This window comes from Fulmarus glacialis, unplaced genomic scaffold (genome assembly GCF_000690835.1).
Source record: "Fulmarus glacialis isolate BGI_N327 unplaced genomic scaffold, ASM69083v1 scaffold16802, whole genome shotgun sequence".
NCBI classification, from domain to species: Eukaryota; Metazoa; Chordata; class Aves; order Procellariiformes; family Procellariidae; genus Fulmarus; species Fulmarus glacialis.
In genome coordinates, this window is record NW_009200259.1 from 27,764 (window position 1) to 52,887 (window position 25,124).

Below are 25,124 nucleotides of genomic sequence, written 5' to 3' on the forward strand. Positions count from 1 at the left end.
TTTGAAGGGCCAGTTTCTGACACGTTTTCTCCCTAAAACTGCTGTGTAGGACCAGGTGAGCACAAGGGACAGGCAGGAGAACTACGGCAGCACTGACTCGGATCCATTTAAACTGCTCTGGAATCACGTCCTCCTGCTCAACCCACGACAAATCAGTCTGGTGTTCCTCTTTATCTGTAAGATGACTAAACTCAGAAATGCTGCATAGTCCCCTACATCTTTTTGCACTTTTCACAGTTTAACAGCCACATTTTAAGAAAGTCATTTTCCTGTGTGTGGCACAGTGCCAAAGCAGAGGAGCTGTAATGACAGTTCCTCGGATCCATCTGTCTTTATGAAGAGCAGACAAAATTCTTAATATCTCATTCTGCAAACCCTTAAGCACACATTTAGTTTTACTACTGCCACATGACTCCATTGATTCCGACACACAACTATTTGCAGGACCCATGTCTTAATTTTTTTTTTTTTTTAAGTTGTCAGTGTGGGCTCCCGTAAATCCCAATTTTCTTTCTTTCTTATATGCACAATCATCTGTGAAAACTTCCTTTCTAATAGGCTTTTTTTTTCATATTTTATAGAAGAGAATGTCTTGTTAGAGATAAGTTTCAGCAAATTCACTGAGCAAGGTAAGGAAAACAAGATGCTATAAAAGACTTCCTTTGCTGTGTGCTTGTGCATAAATAAAGGACAACTCTGCATATGAAACTTTCTGGTGGTTATTTCTCTCTTAAAGGTGTTTAACTCGCTTTTTTCTCCCACTAATGCATACACACGTGTGTAAAACTTTTTTCGTATGAAATACTAAGTTATTGAAGAAGGATTTTTGCTTGTGTGAGCAAAATGAAGTTTCTGCCAAATCCTGATACCAATAACTGCACTATAAAAAAAATCTTTTAGCACAGGGTCCATAACCTACAATGAGGCTCAGACCCTGCTTGAATGACTCTTGCTCTACAAATCTGAAGGGTTTTTGCATTGGTGGACTGCGGAAGACAGGACAATGCTGTGATAGAGTGAAGCAGGAAAGTTGGATTCCCATTCAAATTACCACTTAGGTGTCTCATTTCCATGGTGGTGAGCGAGACAAATGTTTTTGCTGGAGACTTCACTTATTCATATTTTCATCTAAATGACTACATATCAAAAGTAACTCCACTGATGCTTCAAAAAGCAGGGATTAAAATCGGATTTATAGTTTTATGTGGATTTATAGCAAAGCTTTACAAAAAGATCCCACTGTAAGAAGGGTTAGATCAAATCTTTGAAAACTGTACCTATTGTCAGGACCCTTGCATTTTCATTTCTACAGTTTCAACCTCAATGTTAAATAGCAAATTCTGAATGTTACAACAACCCCTAAACAGATTGAGTTTCTGTTTGATATCTGTCTGAGCTGTTTCTCTTTCTATAGCACAGAACATTTCTAGTAATACTCACCTCCTTTCAATAGCTTGGGGACATTTACTAGATTTTTCCTCCTATCAAAAGAAAATCTTTGCAATTACACTTATAAAAGCAGGCACTAGTGTTGCATAAACATTCACACAGCCCATTTTTGCATTACCACATTTTCACATTTTATAGTTGCACTTAGAAATTGTCTCAAACAGACCTTTTTAATGACTGCACAACTTCCTTTTACAGTACAGAAACGTACAAAGCATTCTTAGGTGGCTTGGCATTTCATGGATGTTACCTTAATTCATGGTATTATACTAAAAATAACAAGAATATTGAGCTGCTTTAACAGCAGCAAAGCTTACCTGTTACATTCACACAAACAGTGGTAAAGGAAGCTAAAGGGGTCATTGCTACGTTTTGCGCCCGGACTGTCAGGGTGAAAAACTTAGTTGTCTCAAAGTCGAGTGGTTCAGCGACTAGAAGAGAAGCAGATCCATCAGCTCTGTTTGGCTTCAGATAGAAACGAACTGGCATGTTAGTCTCTGGAACTTGGCCCTCCTCCAGATTATACGTAACCCTGGGATCACCAAGAGGGGATGTGGCTTTGATGGTCTGAAGAAGAAAAGAGCCACCACATACGTTCATGAAGCGCAGGGTTGCAAGTGTTAAATGTTCAGTTTGATGGCAAGAACATACATGCATGTATGTTCACCAAGAACATACACGCCTGTATGAATTGGATAACAGGCAAAAGAGAAACAGTTTACAGAGCTGAGTTTCATTTTACAACATTTAGGTTTGATGCAGATCTTTAATCAGCAGTAAATTTACCTGCTTGTAAATGTGTCAAGCAAGAACTGCATCACTGGCTAAAGGAAATCCCTCCTCTCTCCTCCTTCCAAAACAAAAGCAACCCAAAAAGAGACCATTTCCCCACTGAGTGGTACATTTTACCAGGCAAGGTATGGACAAAACCTAAATAGTTTGCATGTGCTTGGATATTACACGCAGGAGGAGGAAGGCAGGAATTACCTGGCAATTTACGGAAGAGACTATCCTTAAAGAGTAAGTCTGTACAGGTTAAAAAGGAATTGGTTTGGGTTAGAAGAGCCCAAAGCAAACTACAGCCATTCCATGCTGTAGTGCGAAACTGAGAAAAGCTGTAGGAAAGATGCCGGCAGGCAGCACAGTCCACTGAAGATGGAGGAGTGAGGAGCTGGCCTTTTTGGTGGGAACACTCAAGGATTTCCCACACAGGCAGGGCATAGGTCTTGCTTCGGCGGGAGCACACCCTGACAGCCACTGGTTTAAAAATTCACTGGGAAAACTGCTGCCAGCTGAAATGCCAGCCTGTTCTACAACAGGTCGTCCTGACAGACGCTAACGGGGCACACAGCTGTGAAGGCTAATGAGGACACAGCACAACGCAGTAAGGTTGCAGAGTGGGCATCCACGTACTTTTGACATGGAGACAGAGCACAACAGAGGAAGAAGTTGAAATGAAAAGAAGAGGGAGGGAAGTAATTGCACTTTTAACATACCACTATCTTGGTGTCCCGAATGGTGTTTTCGGGGATGGTTACCCAGTATCTGCTCTGCTCCCACCGGGGCGGCTGGCTGAGCGCATTAGTGACAGTTACCGTCAGCTCCACAGTGCTGCTTCTGTTCCCTCCATCTGTCGCTACAACATAGCGACTAATGCGCGTTGTCTGTGAAACAAAGAAGATCAAGGATATTTGCAAACCATTTTGTACAAACCAAGAGATTGCAATTAACCCTCTGCAATGGATTTGCAGGGTCAGAGGTTGCTTTCTTCCACGTTACCTGCGGTAGCAGGCGGTTCACGTATACCCAGCCCGTGCTGGGGTTGATCTGGAAGTACTCCAGCTGATGCTCTAACATTGAGTACGTGACAGCAGCATTCACACCTTGGTCACTGTCATGAGCTGCAACACGGAGGAAACTCGTCCCCACTGGAGTGTCTTCGCTGAGGAAGTCTTTGAAAAGACAAAGGTATTGTCAGCAGGTCTTGCTCTGGTTTACCAGGCTGTGTGTAATAGAAACACTCCTGTAAAACCTCACAGTCCCCTTCATGGGAGACTAAATGTTTCTGTAATGAGGCAGGTTATAAATTATGGTCACTAACAGTGTCTATAGTCCTCTTGTAGCCTCCCCTTCCCTTTCCCCTGACACGCTGTTGTTAAGCAAGCTGCTGGTGAAGCAGGTTTACTCGTCCCTCTCCACGGCGGTGCTGGCAAACCCGCGGCCGCCCGCACACCCGTTGCTTCAGATCACAGCCCAGGCTGCTGGGCTCAGCTGCTGATAAAAGCAGGTTGGCATCAAAAGGAATTCTGTGTGAATTGAATTAATCCTGAATGTGAGTGGCAGCAGCAGCATCGCCAGCGGCAGGCAGTAGGTAATCGCAAAGCATGAAGACTCAGGTCATAGTGAAGATGTCCCCAACATCCCAGTGTTTTGGAGAAGCTGCCCAGGGCAAGGGCAATTATCATTTTATACACGCCCCTTTCCTTAGGTCACTCCCTGTTCCCAGCAATCCATATGAGACAAAGGTCGTGTCTTTGTGCCCATAGTCCTAGACAGACCAATCCTTCTTTGAACCTGCCTTTATAATCACCATCTAAAAATCTGGTGGCAGAGTGTCACAAGCAGTCATTTCCTACTCCCCTCCTCTTTGTGAGGCACAATTTTGTACAAAGCTATCGCATCCCTGCCGACTGCCTCTCTTCCACGCCCCTGACTTTGGCCCTGCTCTTCCCTCCATCCTCAGCCACCCAGCCCCAATTCCTCCTCCAAGTAGCCATGGGTGCTTGCCTGATCGTGTTTTTGAGCCACTTCCATGCACTAAGACTCCATCAGCTCAGTGTATTGAAATGGCCCTGGCAGTGGGAAGGCTGTCGCAGTTAGGTTTAGACAACCCAGTCAGTCTATTTAATCACTTCTTGTTTCATATCTTTGATCTCCCTTGTATGCGTCTCCTTTAGAATTTTTGAGGTGGGACAATCAGAATTGCATACTATTTATAAAGCGGAGTGGCCATTTTTCTCTTTTGGTTTTTGCCCTTAATATCTACAGTCTGTGGCAGTGGGGCAGTGAAACCTTAAACCATCACAACCACTTGCTTCATGAACAATTTGAGCTTTAATTAGCTTCCCTCATTCCCCAGGACATTTAATTGGCCTAGGATTCATGTCCCTGGTATGTCAGTAACAGCCAAAGCTACTCTCAGAAGAGATTTACTGGCACTAAAATAGATCAATGAAAATGGAATTTATTGCTAAGAAACACTGTAAAATATCCTTTTTTGTGTTTAAATCTATGCTTTTATAGTCAAATCCTGTTAAATTGCATTGTAAGAAAAAATACAAAATTACTTGGAAGGGCTGTACTCTCTCATTTCACGTACTTCTGTTTGCTGCTGGCATAACTCTAACACTTACTATACCATCCAAACTGCATAGAGTTAAGCATTTCTTTAATGTCTGTTTTGCAGGCAGATCATAAGATGCATGGCTTAAATCAGGGATTTGACCAACATCCTAGTGCAGAGGAATAAAGAACCAGCAGTTTCCAGGAAGAATAGAAACCTATGACTAATGGCATTTGATCTTGTTAGAGAAGAAGCTATTTTTAATTCTGTGACGTACAAACATTGATTACTTATGTATAGATGCTGGAAAAGTGCTATGCATAAAGTGACCTCATTATCTGCAGTTTCCCCATCCCAAAGGGCTGCCTTTGCTTCAGGACCTTTGCTGGTACCCTGTGTTTGTGAAAAAAGAAAAAAATCTGCCCGTTCCTCGGAAGTGCCGAAGTCACCATAATTACCAAATGCAACCTCTCAGCTTCACTACTTCTGAAGAAAATAATCCTGGGCAGTTTCACCTGAAGGACATGTTTGAAGGTAGAGTAGAAAGGTTCATCTTTGCACAAACATTACCTTTACCTCAAGGACTTCTCTGCTCTGTCTGGAAATATTTCTCTCCAGTGAGACCACTCCCACCTGACTTCTCAGTGCTGCTTTGGCCAGGTTTGCAGAAACCACTGGTAGGAATGCACAAATGGCTATTCCCAATCTGCACATTTTAACCAATTTGGCACTTGGAGTTAGTCGCTGTAAGATACTCTAAAAGGTGCAACACAATTTTCTTTCTGTCCTTGTCTGAGGTGTGGATGTATATCTAGACTATTTCCTAGCAGGTCACTTCTCCTCCTTGTTAAAATCCTGCTGTGCAAGCATTCAACCTCTTTTTGAATCCTGCTAAAAGCTGTGATGCTAAGGATGACTTATGAGCCATCTTATGAGCCATTTTAATAAGGCATTGGTCACTGCTTGGCCCTACGTGACATTTCCAGAGAACTGGCAAAACAGCTCCAAAACTGAGTTGTCGTCACATGCATCATCAATCATTTTTTGCCATTTTGAGGCAATTATGCAAGAAAGGGCCAGTTCTACTCCAGCAACGAGTGAGTACGCTCCTCACTGGTGGGTGACATCAGATGTACAGGGTCCAAGTGTACTGAAGTGCAGGATTCTACTGGAGAAGCATCAAGTAAAATTAAATGAAAGACTGATGAAAAGCACGTCATGTGGGGATGAAAAAGGGAATGGCACCAGGGCAAACTGGAAAAGCTAGCTCAGCAGCACAGTTACAGGGCATTGGGGCTCCCAGCCAAATGCAGGCTAGAAGCCAAGGATTTTGGGCTGTTTGACAAAAGATGAATACCACTCCAGCCTATTCGAACAGAGGTGTTGTGTTAAAGAGACACAAGTGACAATTGCTCTTCTAGACAGGGTTGATGAATTCCCAGTTAGGATGTCATGTTTTGGTTTGGGACATCAAATAAAAATTCAGTGTGCAGAAAAACTGGGCAGGGAAAAGCCGCAAAGGGAAGGGATCAGATCTGTCTCATCTGTGGGAGTGAAGACTGTCAATGTTTTTAAGAGTGTTGCAATGAATAAAGAGGGCTGATCAATTCTGCATATTTCCACTCATGATGGATTAAGTGGTAACTGGCTTAGTGGGCAGCAAAGGAAGACTGGTCACCTAAAAAACTGACCACCGTTGTAAGGAACTACTAACCAGGTTCATACTGCAGTACTGGGACAGGTAGTTAAGAAACACTCACACTGATAGCGACTGTTCTCAAACTTGGGATCGTTGTCATTGACGTCAGCAATAAGGACGGTGATCTGACAGACGCCGATCAGCGGTTCCTGTGCCTGGTCGGTAGCAGTAACAGACAGCATGTACTCCCTCTGCTTCTCCCGATCAAAACTCTGCGTGGTTGTGACGACTCCTGGGAACACAGACACCTCCTGTTCTGCATGTCACAGCCTCAGGACTGAATGTGCAGAAAGGGACCTGCACATCTCCTGCACGAGAGGAAGCTCTGACCGCACGCAGTACAACTGTCAAGCTTAATCCACACCAATCCTGCAACGTGTATCTTGGACGAGACCAACTCCAATTCCCCTGTCTCTCCTCTCCTCACATGTCACACGCTGCCAGCAGTCAACAGCTTTCTCTCCTGCTGCCCTGATAAGGAGCTTCAGTGCAAATACCTTGTTATCTCACTTCTCAGGGAGCACAGAGGGACTTTCTCCTCCTCATCGAGAGGCCTCTCTTAGGTTTACCCCAGTGATAGTCCAAGTAGCTGAATATTTCAAAGGTAGCTCATTATTACTTTGAGGAAGAGTCACACCACAGAAGGCACAAGTGATGTGACCAAAGTCATGTCTACTACAGGAGCTGGAGGCTGCCTCATTGAACAGATTAAAATTGGGTAGAATCACATAGCTCAGTTAATAAATCGAACAATTTTCTCCAAATCTTCAGTTTTTCCTCTCTACTAACCAAGTCTCTCCCTGTCTCAGCTCTTTTTTTCTGGTTGGGAGACTTTAAACTGGCCTTCTTGAGGCCACTTCCAGACCTATGTCTCTACCATGCTGGGGATCAGGATTCTGCTGCTCTGTTGTAGGCCGTTCCAGTCTCCTGCACAGTCCTGGACATGCAAATATCCCACTTTACTGTTTTGACTATAGAAACATCAACAACTTTTATAACTTCATCTGAAATGCATCAAGACTGTCTGTCACTGCCCTGTTCTGGTACGAGGGTTTTGACTCTATACGCACTGCACTGGACCTCCTATTTGTGCATGAGATGAGAAATAAACCATGGCCACACTGAAGGGAAGAACAAACTGAAGCTGTTAGAGTCACACTTTCTGCTCTGCATTTTTATAGCTACACTTGATCCAATAGGAAGATAACTGATACAGAATAGCTTTTTGTCTTCTTACTGAACTGGGGTTTGTTTCCCTACTTAATTTGTCATTTAAATCACTATAATCTTAATTTAATCTATGTGCATGGCTATCCATATACCCTGAACTTTTTCCAGTGTTTATTCTATAAGCTGTTACAGCTAACCCTGCAGTTACACTGTTAAAGCATGAGCCCACGTGGACACACTCATACAGTGGCATTCTCATTACAATACAACGGCATTTTCATTTTATCTCAGTAACCTGAAAGCTACTGACCTGTGTCTGGGTCAACGTTGAAGCCTAGGGAAGCTCCGTCTCGGTGCATAAGCCCATACTTCACCTCTCCGTTGACGCCAAGGTCTGCATCGTAGGCTTCTACCTGTAGCACATACGTGCCTGGAGGCTGATTCTCCAGAACCCAGGTGCTGTCGCTGTAGTAAGTGCACTAAAAATACACCCAAACATCCAACCCTATATATTACACAGAGCCACATGAATTTGCTGCACAGTGTCAATATTTTTTCCAGCACGTCTGAGAAGAACTCAGAAGAAAATCACTTCTATTACTTATGCTCACAAAGAAATCAAGCTCTAAGGGAGAGGAAGGAAAAAAAGAGAATGAAGACTTTACACTTTAAGTATGAAGAAAGCTAGCTGCGTGTTCACTTACAGATTCATTCTGCTCTGCAAACACAGTCCCTTCAGCCCGCCGGCAATCACCAGTAGCCAAGAGGAGTCTAACAACCCCAATTACCGATGGGAAAAGAATATCTGCAGAAAGACATCTTACCTCTCTGAAGACAGGCTTGTTGTTATTAATGTCGTTAACTCCTACAATAACCTCAGCAAAACTGCTGAGAGGGGTGGGTCCCCCGGAGGCATTGTCATCTATCGCAGTGATGTTCAGTGTGTATTGTGGCCCTTTCAAGTTGGGTGGTGGGCTTCTGCGGAGTTTGATGATACCTAAATTTGGAAGCATAAAGTGTCACTTTATTTTACCGTGTAAACAAACAAACAAAATCAAGTGAGCATCACATTTCTCTGCCACTGTATTGTTGGTTCAGTTTGTATTTTGGTTGCAAAGCATAGGAATCAGTCATCTTAGACTGCACAGTCCTTGGACCAGGATCCCAAGTTTTGGTTGATACTTGGAGAAAGGATATTTGGAGAAAGGCCATCATATCAAAGAGCTAATTCTCATTGATACAAAGCATCCCCATTTGCAGATTATAAAAATATGGTGCTTTCTTATGATTTTTGACACTGAGGTGAAGCAGAGTCAATGCAGATTAGACAGTAAATAACTGTGTTCTAAAACCTCTTTCCTTACCTTTCTGACTATCCAGTTCAAAGTTGCCCTCCTCATTGCCTCCTGTAATTAGATATAGCAGCCCATCTCCATCAGGGTCCTTTGCCCGAACAGTAGCCACTAAGGTGCTGGGACCAGCATCTTCCGAAAGGAAAGTTCTGTAACTGATGCACATAAGGGAGCAGTGGCAGCACATTCAGTACCAGAATAACCACCACCATGTTAATAATCAGCCAAGGATTTTAAATTCATTACGAATGTAATTTTTTTTAAGCTTTGGGCATGCAGTCATAGAATCTTTAATCAGCTTAAGACGAGACTTGATCATCTTTGTATGTATTTTAGGTTTGTAACCCTGCATTTTTGGTATATGTAATTTCCAAGGATCTTTTGGAAGATATCAATATGCACCATATTACTTTCGCACTGCAAACCAGGATCACTTGTCTCCTAAAGACGAGAAAAAGGACTAGTATCTGTCATGCAGTGTTTCTTATGTTCCTATATACTAATGGAAAGCATCAGATACTACAGAGATGAATGTAAAACAGTATTTCATTTTGTAAATAAATGTAAGATTTGTATTTAAAACATGTCCATACTTTAAACTTGTGCAAAAAATAGAAATTGTATTCATTCAGGAAAGGAAAGAAGGCATTATAAACAAGCAGGGCCTCATGAAATTAGCTTATAATACAATCTGCTGATCATAAAATTAAGTTTTAATGTTTGCTAACTACCATCTTTATCTGTCATATAGTTATACTTGGACAATCACTTTGAGACCTAGAAGTCAACACAGTCAAAATCATTCCCTATAGAGTTAGGTTCTCTCTCTATAAATATAAAGTCAGTATGCTGGTATCACAACTGGTGTAGTTTTTGGATACAATCTAGAAATGAAAGGGCAACTTCTAAAGCCTTTCTTCATACAAATTACCCCTCGATTTTACTGATACTTATAGTTGCACAAAACAACAAGTTACCGTGTAGCCAAGTGTTATTAAGGTTACATATATGAACAGCATCTGTGGAAACCAAAGCAGGCATTCAAGCTGGCTTACACGGACTGGGAGAAGACAGGAGCCTCATCATTCACGTTGGCCATTCGAATCCGCACAGATGCCGTCCCTGTCCGAGGGGGATGTCCTTTATCGACAGCTATCACCACAAACTCATACATATGGTTTGCTCGCTCAAAGTTCAGCCTCTGGTTAGAATTGATGACCCCGGAACGTGTGATGGAAAAATCAGTGCTCTGGATGAAGTAAGTGATCTCAGAGTTGGAGCCAGAGTCGCAGTCTGTTGCAAGCACTATCAGAGAACACATTTAACAGAACGGTCATGCTGCAGAAGAGGTTTGGTTATGCTATTTCCTACCAAGTCAACTTCAGATACTTTTTTTTTTTTTGAGAACAGACGTCACCTAAATCTGCTTTATCCATAAAGCCCTTATTTTTGTGGTAAGAGTCTGGGAAGTCAGCAGGAGGCTGGGAGTAAAAAAGCAAAACAACTCTTCCCCTCCTCCAACCCAGCCTGAGTGATCGCAGCAAGGCGGGTTTGCAAGAGAGCTGTGATCCCAATACTATACAACATGCTTTGTACAAATAGCAGTCAACACTGGTAATTACCGCACAATCAATATGCATGTTGGTAGAACATTATCAGTCATAAACTGTGTCCTCATTCTCTCCAGGGATGCCGTTCAAATTTAATTAGCTCCCAGTTATGTTATAGCTAAAGTACTTTTTAATTACCTGGCGCTTCAAGGTACAAAGAGTGATTAAACATTCCTCCCCAGCAAGTGTTTATTCAGTGCGTTGGGTGTCCCATCTGCTCAGAAGCAGCAAATCAGCAGAACAAAGAGCTAGAGCTCACAACTTAGTATCAAAAGTGATTTTTAAGAGCAGGAGCTCACCTCTTTAATTACCCTGCCATTTTTCTAGCCAAACAATAAGGCTTGTACTCGTACCCACGCTGGTATTAAACAAACTCCTTATTCTACCAGGAGGACACAGATGCAGCCACCGCGGTAGCACACAGCCTTTTTGAAGCAGAACAGTGATTGCAGTGCATGGACACCATGGCAGAGAGTTACAGCGTCATCCAAAAATGAGACAAAGAAACAAGGACCCATCACTATCAGAACATTAACTCAAAGGGGTTAATTCCCCTTAAAGGGGAAGAGAAAGATTTCAAAAAGCACACTGAAACGCTGTGCCACTTAGTTGCAAAAAACTCAACCACCTCTGCCTGTGGAAAGTTACTCATCTCAGTTTAAAAGGACATTTAAGGTTGTTGTAACATTTTGTTTAATATCTCCCAAAATCCTACTGTGACTAAATGTTTGGGTGTGTAACACACTACAAAAGCAAGGGCTTCAGAGTCAATCACTCTCTTGCTGTACTGAAAACCTAAATATATTAAAAACTCAAGAAAGATTGAAATGAAAGTGACTTAAAACTGTTAAATTTAGTGATCAAGTATTGTTTTTAGAAAGTGTCCTGGTTTCGGCTGGGATAGAGTTAATTTTCTTCCTAGTAGTCGGTATAGTGCTGTGTTTTGGATTTAGTACGAGAATAATGTTGATAACACACTGATGTTTTGGTATTGCTAAGTATTGCTAAGTATTGCTAGTCAAGGACTTTTCAGCTTCTCGTGCTCTGCCAGGTGCACGAGAAGCTGGGAGGGAGCAGAGTCAGGGCAGCTGACCCAACTGACCAATGGGGTATTCCATACCATATGACGTCATGCTCAGTATATAAAGCTGAGGGAATAAGAAGGAAGGGGAGGACGTTCGGAGTGATGGCGTTTGTCTGCCCAACTAACCGTTATGCGTGATAGAGCCCTGCTTTCCTGGAGATGGCTGAACACCTGCCTGCCGACGGGAAGCAGTGAACGAATTCCTTGCTCTGCTTTGCTTGCGCACGCGGCTTTTGCCTTACCTATTAAACTGTCTTTATCTCAACCCACGAGTTTTCTCACTTTTACCCTTCCAATTCTCTCCCCCATCCCATCAGGGGGGAGTGAGCGAGCGGCTGTGTGGGGCTTAGTTGCCGACTGGGGTTAAACCACGACAGAAAGATATGCAGAAAGTGAAAACATATTTGATTTGAAAAGTTCTGATTTAATTTGCAGAGTCATTAGCAAGATATTGTAACCATTCACAAAAATACATTTTATGTGCTTAACGATCACACTTTTTTTTCCCCAGATGTTTCTGGCAAATAGGGAGCATGACACTTACTTGTACATGACAAAGACGTGCCTTACTTCTCAATAGCAACTGGGAATTCCATTCCCCTTCCATTTTGTTCCATCCTGCAAACTGATCTGCACTGCAAAGGTATTTCGAGGGTCATATAGCAACCACGAACAGGTCTGTGCTACCTCTACCCATGCTCTAAGCTAGCTCAGTGCAAGCTAACTCCAGCTCAAAGCCTGGTATGTTAGCACAAAGTTGCCAGCTACAACTCTAAGCCTCGCTCTACTGGCACAGTGGTGCAGCTGAAGGAGTACGCTAACCCCTGCTGAGAGCATCCCTCCATGCTTTTCAGATCATAGCTTGTTTGCATCCAAACATCTTAAAGCACATGCAGTGAGCATAAACCTGCCCGTAATGACTAAGCAGACAGACTGACTCAGCTAGCGTAGCATCAGCTCTACAAACATGATAAAAGCCAGACTTCGAATGTGTTAAAATAAAAATGGTTGATGAACTAAAACCTACATTTACATCATCCACAGTTTTAACAAATGGCCTATCTTTTATCACACTACCTTTTTCACTGCCATCGATAGCAAAGCCCATCTCGAATTTGCATTTATTTTTGTTTGTGGGACATTCTGAGGTTGCAACATCCCACCCCTCAAGGAACTATAGCTGGTTTTTTTTTTTTTACTCACATGACACTTGCTTTGGCAGTCAGGGTTAGTGGCACAGCACTCATCCTGCACAGAGTACAGGGTGACAGGCACATACAGCTTCCTTGCAGCCACTACCAATGCTGCTCAGCCCTTCAACACCAAGTGAGTGTTCACCCACTCGTTTTCACTGACTGTCACTATACTTCCACCTCGCATTTTCTTTTCTAAGAAAGCTCTTTCTCTTAAAATGTACCCCATCCCAACCAAATGGGATGCAATTGCACAGATTTGCCGTTCTGCTTGCTTTGGACACGGGGCATACATTTTTTCCCCACAACTGGGTGACTTTTGATCAGCTTTACAATTCTCCTGGAGAGAAGAGCATTTATGTCTTTAAGGAAAATCACATGCTTAGGAATTTTAGGAGTTGACCATTCCGATCAACTTACTTCTTCCCAAGAGCCATTAAACCAAAAAGTGAGCGACAGCAAGCTCTGAACTCTCTTGGTAAGTGTTTAGAGAAAGCAGCCCCTGCGGCTCCCTTATCAGCATGTGGCTATGCAAGGGAAGCTAAGCTTCTTATCACCACTGCAACCTGCACGTGTTCAGCTTCAAATTCAGGAAAATTTACATCGTTGTCTTCAAAAGTCACATCTTAGACATGTAAATTTTTGCTAGGTCTTGCCTTACCCAATGGGCATTTACCCATTTCTCACACAGTTCATAACCCTCCTGAGGTCTCAGCCCGTGTTCCCGTACTACCCCAGCACCTGCCCCTACTTTCAGTTTGAATACTGACAGTGAGCCTGAAAGCGTTCTCCCAGTTTTAGGCAGAACACACCTCGGCATGTATCACATCACGACAGACTACGTCAGATCTCAAGACATCTTTGAAGGCATTTAACTGACTCCAGTGAAACAGGTTGGAGAATGGACTTCTGTTCCTTGTCTGTTGGACTCCGAAGACTGAGACAAGTGGTGCAGCATCATCCAAGTTCACTCCTTATTTGTGTAACCACAGTATTTCAAGAGTGACCTTGAAGTTTTGGTTGAACCTGGGACTTAAAATTATTTCCAACAGCTCTAATCTTTCAACAGGATACTATTCTAGCCTCTAAAAATGTTGTCTGTGCATGCAGGGTTTATGTGCAAGTGATATATGGCCATGTTAAACACAACAAACTTGGAATGATGACTGGTAGGCCACAATCATAAATATAAACGTTCACAGGCTTTCCAAAGGTTTCTCCTTTAACACTTTGTAAGTCAATTGTACAGCATTAATACCTATTTGATAAAACTAGCGGCCCATTTAAAAAACTCCTTTTTTTCCTTAACATATTAAGAAAACAAAAACTAGTTGCAGCTGCTTCCAGGACACAAAAAGATGACCAAGCTGAGTCAAAAAACAGCACAAGATTTAAAGGAAACAAGCTATGGCAATCCACTAAGTCACTGCCTGTCAGCTGCCTTAACTGCTCTTGGGATACCACAGGATCCCTCCCTGGGCACAGCTGTGTGACACAGCACAGTGGTCCTCAGCTGAAGACACTCACAACTCTACTTCGAGGATACCTAAAAGCCACCTACAGCTCTCCAGGAAGGCTACTGTCCACATCTTACAGAGGCAGTGCTCGCTGTGGAAGGGACAGCATTTCCTCACGGTGACAACAGGAACATGTAATGCAAACTAGCAGCTCTGTGGCAAGACTGAAACAAAAGGTACTGGGATGGTCCTCACCTTGCAGTAGAGACGTGCCAACAGGAATGGTTTCGGGAATGTTGTCTCTGCTGTAAATGAAGTGCTGGAATTCAGGAGAACAGTCATTTTCGTCGGTGATATGGACCATGACCTGAGACAAAAAGACATGCTGAGAGGAGATTTTACTTTCTACACTTAGGAAAACGGGCACCTCGTTCTGGACACTGCCTGGGCAGTCACTGTTTTTGCTGCTGTCCTGTCCTTATGCCTCCGATGCTAAACTGTTTTCTCAGACTACTCCTGTAACACACAGAAGTATCATCTCCTCTGCTTCCAAGCAGATGGGAGGCAAAACTAAAGAGAAATAACAAGAGGTATTTCGCAGAGCCTAGATCTGAGCCCAGATCAGAGCCCAGCCTTCTGCCTGCACCATAAGGCCTCCTCCCTCCCAAGCATCTTCACGAGCTCTCTCGGCTATCCCTGTGTGTAACTGGTCCTGCTAACGAGGTAACGAAGATGGCAGAGACAGTGGGTAGGAAGCGAAGTGATCCACGTACCTCAGTCACGCTGCTAAGAGTGCTCTCAACTTCCATGGCCTTCAGTAAGAGGTGATAGAGGTGGTGCTCGCTCTCGTAGTCCACGGGGTGGGTCAGGCTGAGCTCTCCGCTCTCCTGCCTCACCCTGAAGAGCCCGCTGGGGTTTGTCAGCAGAGTGTACGAAAGAGGCTGGCTCTGGAAAGAAACAGCCTCAACAACTGCTACTCTGTAAAGAATGAGAGAATAACCCTTTGCTTCAAAACAACAACAACAAAAGCTGTCTCCTGAGCACCTAGAAGAGGAAGATGAGGATGACGAAAGGTGAATTGCTCACTCTGTCAATGCTGGGCTCAGCTTTGTATTCAGACTGGAAATCCCTGTGCTACAGGGAGCCCACCTACCCTCTCTTCTCTCACCAAACTGATCCCCTGACACAGAAGGGCTGGGATAACAACCCGTTTCAACACCCTACTAACATGAAAACATCTTTTTCTTCCTTTTTGTACCCTTCCAAATATTTGACAGCAGTTGCTGGGTTAACTTCAGTTACAGAGATAACTGAGCTACTGTACTTTTGACTTTCTTTGAAGCTGTATATTCAGCAGAGGAACTGGTTCAGAGATGGATGGGAAACCCATGAAGCACAGGGCCTTTCCAGACCCTGCTGTCCGCCTTGGCAGGACATGAAATGAATGTTTGCCTCCCTACCATGACTTATGCTTTGAAGCTCCATCTCTCACAGCAGTCTCTGGCCAGCGTGACAATATACTTTAAGCCCATCTCAGTGAAAGCTCCAGGGAAGGAGACAAATTTCCCTCCATTCAGTCTCTTTTAAGGAGTAAGTAGCACATCTCCAGTAGTTTTTCCTACTTCATCAGCTTATTTTGAGGTTTCTTACTCCTCCAAGGCCCTATGGCACGGCTCCACCTGCTACGTGGTGCCTTAAAAGCCCACGCTGCTCTCAAGCAGCTGAACAGTGACAATAAAACCAGAGCCAGCTCAGCAGCATCTCCCCTCTGTGGGTTGGCTTAGCTACTCTTCACGCGACGGCAGAGCCCCTCGGAGACTTAGCTGTATCTATTTGCGCTTCACACGGGCGTTGCTATCTCAAGAGTCTGGCAATGACTTGCCTTTCTAAAAATGTAAATACAAGTCAAATGGGATACAAACAACTACAAATCTGGTTAATTAAAAGACAGTATTTTTCAAGCACTCATTTATATCTGAAGTGCTGCAGGAGATGCACAGCCAGGAGTTTGGCTGTTTTAATTCACGATGCAATGCAATAAGACCCCAAGAGAATAATAATTTCAGCATCCCAGACTACACCATGTGCCACACTGGAGACTCTCAAACACCAGAAAAGGCATCATTTCTTTTAGAAAACACAATGCTGTTTTTGAAATGTAATAGGCAAACACATATGCATAGTCCTGAGAAGCAACAACACAAAAATTTCACTTTATTGTGCTCTGTGAAGTTCCTCTCGGACTGCAGGGGGGAAGCTCACCTAACAAAGTACAACTTACTTTTCTCCTGCTGGAGTATTTTCAGGGACAAACACACTGTAGGACATGTTAGTGAACTGCGGAGGTCGGGAGCCTGCCAGGATGGAAATGGAGGCGTAGGGGCTTTTGTTGCCGTACTCATCAGTGGCTTCCACAGTAACCATGTACTCCTTGTTCCATGTCAAAGGCAAGCCAGTCGTCATGATAATGCCAGTATCCTTATCTACTCGGAATCGCTCTTCACCACCTATCAATATATGCACAAAGCTGGTCTGAAAAATGCCCCACAGCAAGAACGTTTGCATCTTCACTATTTTAAGGTAAGCTATCCCCAAATCATCTACCTACGTCCTTGCCTGCACTTCTTTGTTTCTCTCCAGTTCTGCACCTTATCTTCCACTTACACCATGCTCTGTTGACGGGTGCAGCATAAAAGAGACGAGAACAGGCAAGAAATGGAGCCTTAACCTAACAGTAAGGCCGCAATCGATTTCAAAATAGAAGTAAAGCAAAGAAAGCGGCAGCAAGCAAGATTCCCATCCACATAACTGTTTCACTTAAAGCACCTCCAGCTTCTACTTGCTGTGCCTGCTGTATGTTTAAGGATTCCCCAAGGGAAAAATCTATCAATGAAATGATAAAATGGGAAATTGTTAAGAAAAATCTGCAACTTAACAGAATTTTACCATTTTTTTCAGAACACACCTACCTGCAATGAGTGTGTAAGTTATCCCAGCGCTGGTGTTTTCATTGTTACTGTAATACGCGACAAGCTGGTAGATGAGAGTGCCTTTTCGGGCGTCTGGATCGACACGTGCCAGGTAGGGATATGGGTACATGCCCCAGGACAAAAGTTCCTCTTCTGGGGCAAGGAGTGTCACGTGGCAGAGGTACCAGTCGTTATCTGCAAAAGAGGCACGGATTTCTAGACAGCTTGTTCACAAACTTTAGTCAGGAATGTTTAAGATCTTATCCGTTAGTATCTGTAAACAAACTGAATTGCCCATCACACTCATCATATTGCATGCACAAAAAATTGAGTATACATACGGACTTTGGCAGCTGTATGTGCATTAAGTGCAGTTAACAACTAATTAAAAATACTTTCAATAATAGCTTTTAATTAGTTAGATATGCATATTAAATACTATGTCAGTTACACACTTGCCATGACACAGTTTTAAGTGCGTACTTATCCAGACTTGGGTGAAATTTGGCCTTTTTCTTTTCAACAAATTCAGAAATTTTCAACAAAATTTCTTTCAACAAATTCAGCATAAACGTTGCCAGTTTTACCAAATCAAGTTTAGGGCTTATTGAAATATTTCTCTTAAAAATCAGTGGAAGTGTAAGCAATCAAAACTCCCTATAATTCTTCCCGCTCCAACACCAATTTGTTTAGTTTTCTCAAACCACTGGAAATTCAAGGAAAGGCAGACGTGCCTTCCCCTTCTGCCCCCAGCATCCCATCTGGTTGCATCTTAGGTGAGTGAAACATGGGCTTTGAAATGGAACCCCCCCAAGGCAAAGCCTTGGGCTTTGCTGCTGCAGGGCGAGGCAAGCGAAGGGGCAGGTCAGCCAGCAGCTGCAGGCAGAGAGCAAGCCCTACGTACTGGCAGGGGCAGCACAGCACAAGCTGCTCTCTACTGGGCATAGAGGATCTGGAGTTGGGAGCAAGCACCTCTACCTGAATCCCTGGAGAAAAATGGCACATACATTAACTGCGCCTGTATTGTTTTCTGGCTAAGAAGTGAACTCCGATACCTAAAACAACGGGTGCAGATGATTGCATCTGCCCTTGGACTGTCAGACTTGGGAGCAGCCTGGAAGGACCCACCCCACTGTGTGTCTGACCCAGCTCGCCTCTGATCTCCAACCAGTAGCACGATCTGAGGGTGTTCAGGTAGCAGGGTTGACTGTCAGTGCGACAACTCCTGGGATCACCCCAGATCTGCTCCCAGGGTGGTGTGCCACCGCTAGTGCCAGCCCAAGAAAAGGGGTGAATCCCTGACGTGCAGAAGGGCTGTCCACAGAGAAGAAAGAGAAGGAACTTTCTACTGCAAAGAACCCGTAGAATTATAGAATCACAGAATCATTAAGGTTGGAAAAGACCTCTAAGATCATCGAGTCCAACCGTCAACCCAACACCACCATGCCCACTAAACCATGTCCCTAAGCACCACATCTACATGTCTTTTAAATACTTCCAGATCACAGTATTTTACCTCTTGGGAGACCTAAATTCAAGCCTTTTGAACTCACAGCAACTTGCTAACAGATGCTAAAGGTACTGTGAGCTTCTTGAAGAAATTTTCCTAAGCTCATTTGTGTTCCAGAGGTGGTCTTGAGATTTGACTTCAAATCAAAATGAATATATTATTGAATATATAAAATAAGTTCAAATTAAAAAAAAAAAGAAACTAAATGTAGAAAGGAGGGGAAGTAGAAAAGTACATATGAGAAATGCACATTGTCTGCCTGATAAAACATGATCGCTTACTTGAACAAACTGCACTGAGGTTGCAGGTCTGTAAGTGCTACACCACCATCAAAAGAAACACCCACCCGGGTGTACGTATGTCTCGTACAGAAAACCCTTGACCTCTGCCTTCAGGAAGGCCACATTTCACATAGGATGGAAGAAGACAGCAGCATGTGAAAAAAAACAGCACCAAAGGCAAGAAGCAAGCTAGAAATTCCAAACAAATTTTAACTGTAGACCTCAGGGATCCGATACTAAATAAAAGACTACCCACAGATAGAGACATCCGCTGACACGCAAAACCTGTATTTACGAGCAGCCTTACCCCACAGTAAAAATACGTGCTGGACAAATTTACCAGAGGTAATCATTCTCAGGAGAGAAAAGACTTCATTGAAGTTTTGTGGGTTTTTTAAAGTATTTAAAATAATTTAAGACATGGTTTCTTTAGTTAGAGAAAATTCTTAGATTACATGGTTTCTGGTTTTCTAATGTACCGACATTGGATACATGGGAACATTTGTTAAACATGTTCCTCTAAGAATTTTTTCCTCTGTATTGCTTGGTGTAACACAAGGCACAACCCTCAGCACGAGCTAGTGGCTCACAAGAGCAGCTGTAGCGGTCAGTATTTTATCCATAGCCAAGAGGGAGAGTGACCTGGTTTTGGCTGGGATAGAGTTAAATTTCTTCCTAGTGCTGTGTTTTGGATTTAGTATGAGAAGAATGTTGATAACACACTGATGTTTTTAGTTGTTGCTAAGTACCCTGCTAGTCAAGGACTTTCAGCTTCCATGCTCTGCCACGTGCACAAGAGGCTGGGAGGGAGCATAGCCAAGACAGCTGGCCCAGCTGGCCAATGGGGTATTCCATACCAAGTGATGTCATACTCAGTATATGAAAGGTAGGCGTGTCCAGGACGTAGCGATCACTGTTTTTTGGGCATTGCTCGGCGGGTGGTGAGCAATTGCATTGTGCATCACTCATTTTGTATATTCTATCATCATCATCATCATCATTATTATTATTATTATTCCCTTCCTTTTCTGTTCTATTAAACTGTCTTTATCTCAACCCACGAGTTTTCTCACTCTTACCCTTCCAATTCTCTCCCCGTCCCCCTGGTGGGGGGGGAGTGAGTGAGTGGCTGCGTGGTGTTTGGCTGCCTGCTGCGTTAAACCATGACAGAGGGCTGAGAAACACACGTCTTAATTAATCCAGCTATAGACAGTGTCATTTTGCTAGGGCCAAGTAACAGAATGAAAACTTGTAGGCACATGGCATTAAAAAATATTTTTGTTCATTCATTGGTCTAATTCAGACAGTTCTAATTTCTGCGGAGATGAATATCTAGTCGAGCATTTTTTCCATTTAGTTAAACCTGGAGAATGATTTCAAAGAATTAAAATTATATGGCTTATTCCTTAATATTGTCCCATGTAGGTGATCCAAGTGTTAAGCATCAATCAATAACGAAGTCCTAATCCTGCTGTAAGAACTGTAAAAACCACCACCACGTCAAAATGTCAGCCCTAAACCAGAGCTTTATGCTTTAAAAAAGACAGACAAGGGAATAAATTTCACTGAGTTCAGGACACCGTGTCAGGGGAAATATTCGTGTTGTTCAAATTAATGACAATTTTCTGGACTTTTACAAAAACTTCACCTCCCCCCTCTCTGAAATGTGTATTTAAATAGACTCATAGAATCAGAATCATTTAGGTTGGAAAAGACCTCTAAGATCATCGAGTCCAACCATTAACCTAACACTGCCAAACCATGTCTCTAAGCGGCTCATCTACACGTCTTTTAAATACCTCCAGGGATGGTGACTCTACCACTTCCCTGGGCAGCCTGTTCCAAGGCCTGACAACCCTTTCGGTGAAGAAATTTTTCCTCATATCCAACCTAAACCTCCCCTGGCTCAACTTGAGGCCATTTCCTCTCGTCCTATCGCTAGTTACTTGGGAGAAGAGACCAACCCCCACCTCACTACAACCTCCTTTCAGGTGGTTGTAGAGCGCGATGAGGTCTCCCCTCAGCCTCCTCTTCTCCAGGCTAAACAGTCCCAGTTCCCTCAGCCGCTCCTCATAAGACTTGCTCTTTAGACCCTTCACCAGCTTCGTTGCCCTTCTCTGGACACGCTCCAGCACCTCAATGTCCTTCTTGTAGTGAGGGACCCAAAACTGAACACAGTATTCGAGGTGCGGCCTCACCAGGGCCGAGTACAGGGGCACGATCACCTCCCTACTCCTGCTGGCCACACTATTTCTGATACAGGCCAGGATGCTGTTGGCTTTCTTGGCCACCTGGGCACACTGCTGGCTCATATTCAGCCTTCACGGAACCTTGGTAAAATTGTGACACTAGCAAAGCCTCAGATCACAGACTCACGGGATGGTTGAAGTTGGCAGGGACCTCTGGAGGTCATCTGGTCCAACCGCCCTGCTCAAGCAGGGCTACCTAGAGCTGGTTGCTCAGGACCGTATCCCCATGGCTGTGTCCCCATATCTCCAGGGAGGGAGACTCCACAACCTCCCTGGGTAACCTGTTCCAGTGAACTAAAGTTCTGGGGACTGGATTTCAAGAAAGATGTGGACCAGCTGGCAAGTGTCCAGAGAAGAGCAAAAAACACAGCCAGAAAACACGGCCTGTCAAGAAAGGTGGAAAGTCCTGGAGATTTTCAGGAGACTGCAAGGGATGTGCTAACAGTTCTATGAGATACCAAAGGACTGATGTATGAAGTCAGTCAGCTGTTCCCTACCCCACGAAACAAAAAGTGACAAACTCTCATTCCCAAGGAAAAGATTTGTGTTAGATGTTGGGGCAGGGGGTGGAAATTCCCCAGCAATTTTTTAATTATAAGGATAATGGAGCACTTGATAGTGGCTGGAGAGGTGAGAGATCATCCATCAATGAGATCTTTAAGACCTGACTAGACAAATATCTGCCAGCAATCACTTTGTTATAGCAAAGCCTGCTGGGCACCGTACCAGCAAGACTGTTAAATCCCTTCCATTACACTTTAATCCCCCTGCCCTTCAGCTTTTGCATCTCATTGATTTCTGAAGCTTACATGTTCACGTGTCACTTGTTCCCCAGCAGCCTGAGGGAACTTCTGGCATAAACACTCTTTGGACCTTCTGTTTTTCTTTGCTGTTCGCTTAAAGGTAAAAAGTGAGGGAAGGAATGAAAGCCACTCTAGAAACAGAGAGCACCACACATGAAAGGAAAAACACAGGATGAGGCCAAACCTGGAGGGCCGTGGTACAGCAGCAGGTGGTAATATATTTCAGATATCAGGTGGAATGACTTTCTGCAGCTGAGACCTGGCTCACTCCCTCAGCCCCTCAGCATTTATTTCTGCTTTTAAGGCTTGAAGGAGCAGAGCTGTTCTCTCTGTGCAAGTAAACAAAACTTAAATTGAAGCAACCGCCAAGCATGCTGACAGAACAGCCCAGGTTATCTGCATACAGACATCAGAGCTCTAATTCTGGCAGGGAGGGAATGGAAGTAGCGAGGTGGGGGTTGGTCTCTTCTCCCAAGTAACAAGCGATAGGACGAGAGGAAATGGCCTCAGGTTGCGCCAAGGGAGGTTTAGATTGGATACGAGGAAAAAATTCTTCACCGAAAGGGTTATCAAGCATTGGAACAGGCTGCCCAGGGAAGTGGTGGAGTCACCACCCCTGGAGGTATTTAAAAGACGTGTAGATGTGGTGGTTAGGGACTTGGTTTAGCGGTGGACTTGGCAGTGTTAGGTTAATGGTTGGACTCGATGATCTTAGAGGTCTTTTCCAACCTAAATGATTCTATGATTCTATGAAGAAAAGATGGTTACAAAGGTCAGGTCTAAGTTGAAGCAAGTCCCAAACTCTAAAAAAAGCAGTGTTGAACATGCACCAGAGACTAACCGGAGGCCAGCCAAACAGCACTATTCTGCACTATCATTCAGAAAAAGATGTTCAGAAGCAGCACTTTGAGCCTTCGCTACTCGGGAGTATGAACATTTCTGTTCTAGTAGCTGTCTCCTCTTTGCACAGACAACAGGCGTGAGAAACTCAAGGATTTTAAGGTGTTGCAGACACATGGCAATCAAATACTCTGGAAAATTATTACATTGACTTGAAACAAGTCAGTGAAACAAAAACAGTCTTGATAAAGTAGGGTTTTTTCCCAGCAATGCATCAGTTTTTCAACTGTCATAACTGCAAAGGCATTAACAGATTAGGTCTCTGAAATCAATAGTGTTTTATTTTGTTCCACTGACACAACCACAGCATCCCATTAAATCAAAATGCAACATCACCCAGTGATGTTACAGCTCACCCATTTTGTCAGTATGAATCGTCCACTGAAAGGAAGGAAATAATTAGGAAACCAGGCTCGATAGCCTGTGAAACAAGACTATCAACAGGATAAAACACTTGCCCTCCACACCATGCATTTGAAAAAGAGTCTTGTTATGATCAATCCAGAAGACAACATTAAGAGGCTGGTTTTGCTTGAGATACCAGTATATCCCCAAGGCTTCAGCTCTACCCCTTGTTTACATATAAGAAAAGCATGTCAGAGATGGCATGAAAGAGATGTCAACCAACCACCAGCCTAGAGGTACCTAAGTAAAAGGGTTAGGGTGTAGCAAGTGCAAGGATGGGGGAACTCACCACCTGGCCATCCATGCAATGAAGAGCTGCTAACCTTCTGTCTTTGAGGGCTAAACACTCTTCAGCAGATCAGAGCAGACATACCTGCACCATCCTTGGACAAGAGGATGAAAGCAAAGAAAGAATTGGAAAAGGATTTTAAACTGCAAGTGGCCATTCTTGCAAGCTTGTATCAATTCCGTGTTCCTTCAATCATTTATTTTCCTCCCTTAATGGAAGGAGGAAACGTGACAGAAGTAATTTTCTTTTCCCGAGATGACGATTAGAGCTGCACTGACTGATGCGGGTTTCACAGGACTAATGTTGGGAAGCTGAGAAGTAAAAAACGTGCATAAAAAATGGTAGTTTATGTTTTGCTTATATCCCCTCTGGCAAAATGAATCATTTGAATGTAAAAGAGACAGCATGGTATGTGAAGACATTTCTGAAGTACCCAGCTTGAAATAAGACAGGCGGGATGCCTACACAGCCCCTCATAGTGCTGTCAGGCCACACTGTTACCCCGCAGTGGCAGGGACAGACAACAGGAGCTTTGGCTTGCTATTGAACCCTCACCAGAAAATCCAGCCCTGAGAAATGGTTACTATCACGGCTAAGAAACCCTTGTCATCTTCAGGACTGAAACACAAAATTAGTTTCAAATGACCTGTATTTCCTCAAATTAAAAAGAATGTAATTGCCAGAAAACACCTGACACACTGAATAAGTTAATAAACTTCCACCTCAAATATCATACAAAATTATATTTGAGATAGAAAATATCTTGTGTGTACATATACCTATAAATATAACTTGTCCTAGAAGTCCTATAAATGCTTGTCCCATAAATTTGCAATTTTCCGTATAAATTACAATTTTCAAGAGTAATTTTTTTCAAATGTAATCGGATATACTGGAGACTATGAAAAGATCAGTGTGTTTCGGTAGAAGCAAAAAGAAAAAAAAAAAGGACTCATTTATTTAGGCTTAAGTTGCCTTCAGGCTCCAGACCCCCCTGCAGACAGGGCAGGTATGGAGGCAGTAGGGTAAAACGCTTTGCAGGCAGCAGCTTGCACAAAACGTGACGGCAGGCAGCAGCCATCCCAACGAACACGGCCGACATGACGCGTTCCCACGTTAACACGGCTCTTCAGCGTGAAGATGGGGGAACCACCCCCTATTTCCAAGATCTATAGCAGAGACCAGACAATCTGCTTGCCACAAGAAATGTTTTTCATTTTTTTGTTACGTTTAATGTTACAGTCACCAGGGGTTACAACGTGCAGCTCATGCTCCAGTCTCCCAAACATATGACAGATCTGAGGAGCCTCAGGAAAGATCAAGGGAAGGAAAACAAAGGGGATTTGTGCAGGAAGACAGAA

At 43.5% G+C, this 25,124-nt stretch overlaps 1 protein-coding gene across 1 annotated transcript in view; it reads right to left on the minus strand.

Moving 5' to 3' along the window:
* The window catches only part of LOC104069627 (neural-cadherin-like), a 49,584-nt gene extending 24,719 nt beyond the window's left edge, over window positions 1–24,865 (minus strand). Inside the window, exons 1-13 of the mRNA XM_009573551.1 lie at window positions 24,739–24,865; window positions 17,327–17,521; window positions 16,639–16,864; window positions 15,131–15,335; window positions 14,613–14,724; window positions 10,069–10,318; window positions 9,026–9,168; window positions 8,486–8,658; window positions 7,972–8,140; window positions 6,553–6,723; window positions 3,229–3,401; window positions 2,946–3,113; window positions 1,767–2,016 (exon numbers count right to left, since the gene is read on the minus strand). Coding sequence (XP_009571846.1) covers window positions 1,767–2,016; window positions 2,946–3,113; window positions 3,229–3,401; window positions 6,553–6,723; window positions 7,972–8,140; window positions 8,486–8,658; window positions 9,026–9,168; window positions 10,069–10,318; window positions 14,613–14,724; window positions 15,131–15,335; window positions 16,639–16,864; window positions 17,327–17,521; window positions 24,739–24,865 — 2,362 coding nt within the window. The remainder of the gene's footprint in view (window positions 1–1,766; window positions 2,017–2,945; window positions 3,114–3,228; window positions 3,402–6,552; window positions 6,724–7,971; window positions 8,141–8,485; window positions 8,659–9,025; window positions 9,169–10,068; window positions 10,319–14,612; window positions 14,725–15,130; window positions 15,336–16,638; window positions 16,865–17,326; window positions 17,522–24,738) is intronic.
* Between the last annotated feature and the right edge of the window lie 259 nt (window positions 24,866–25,124).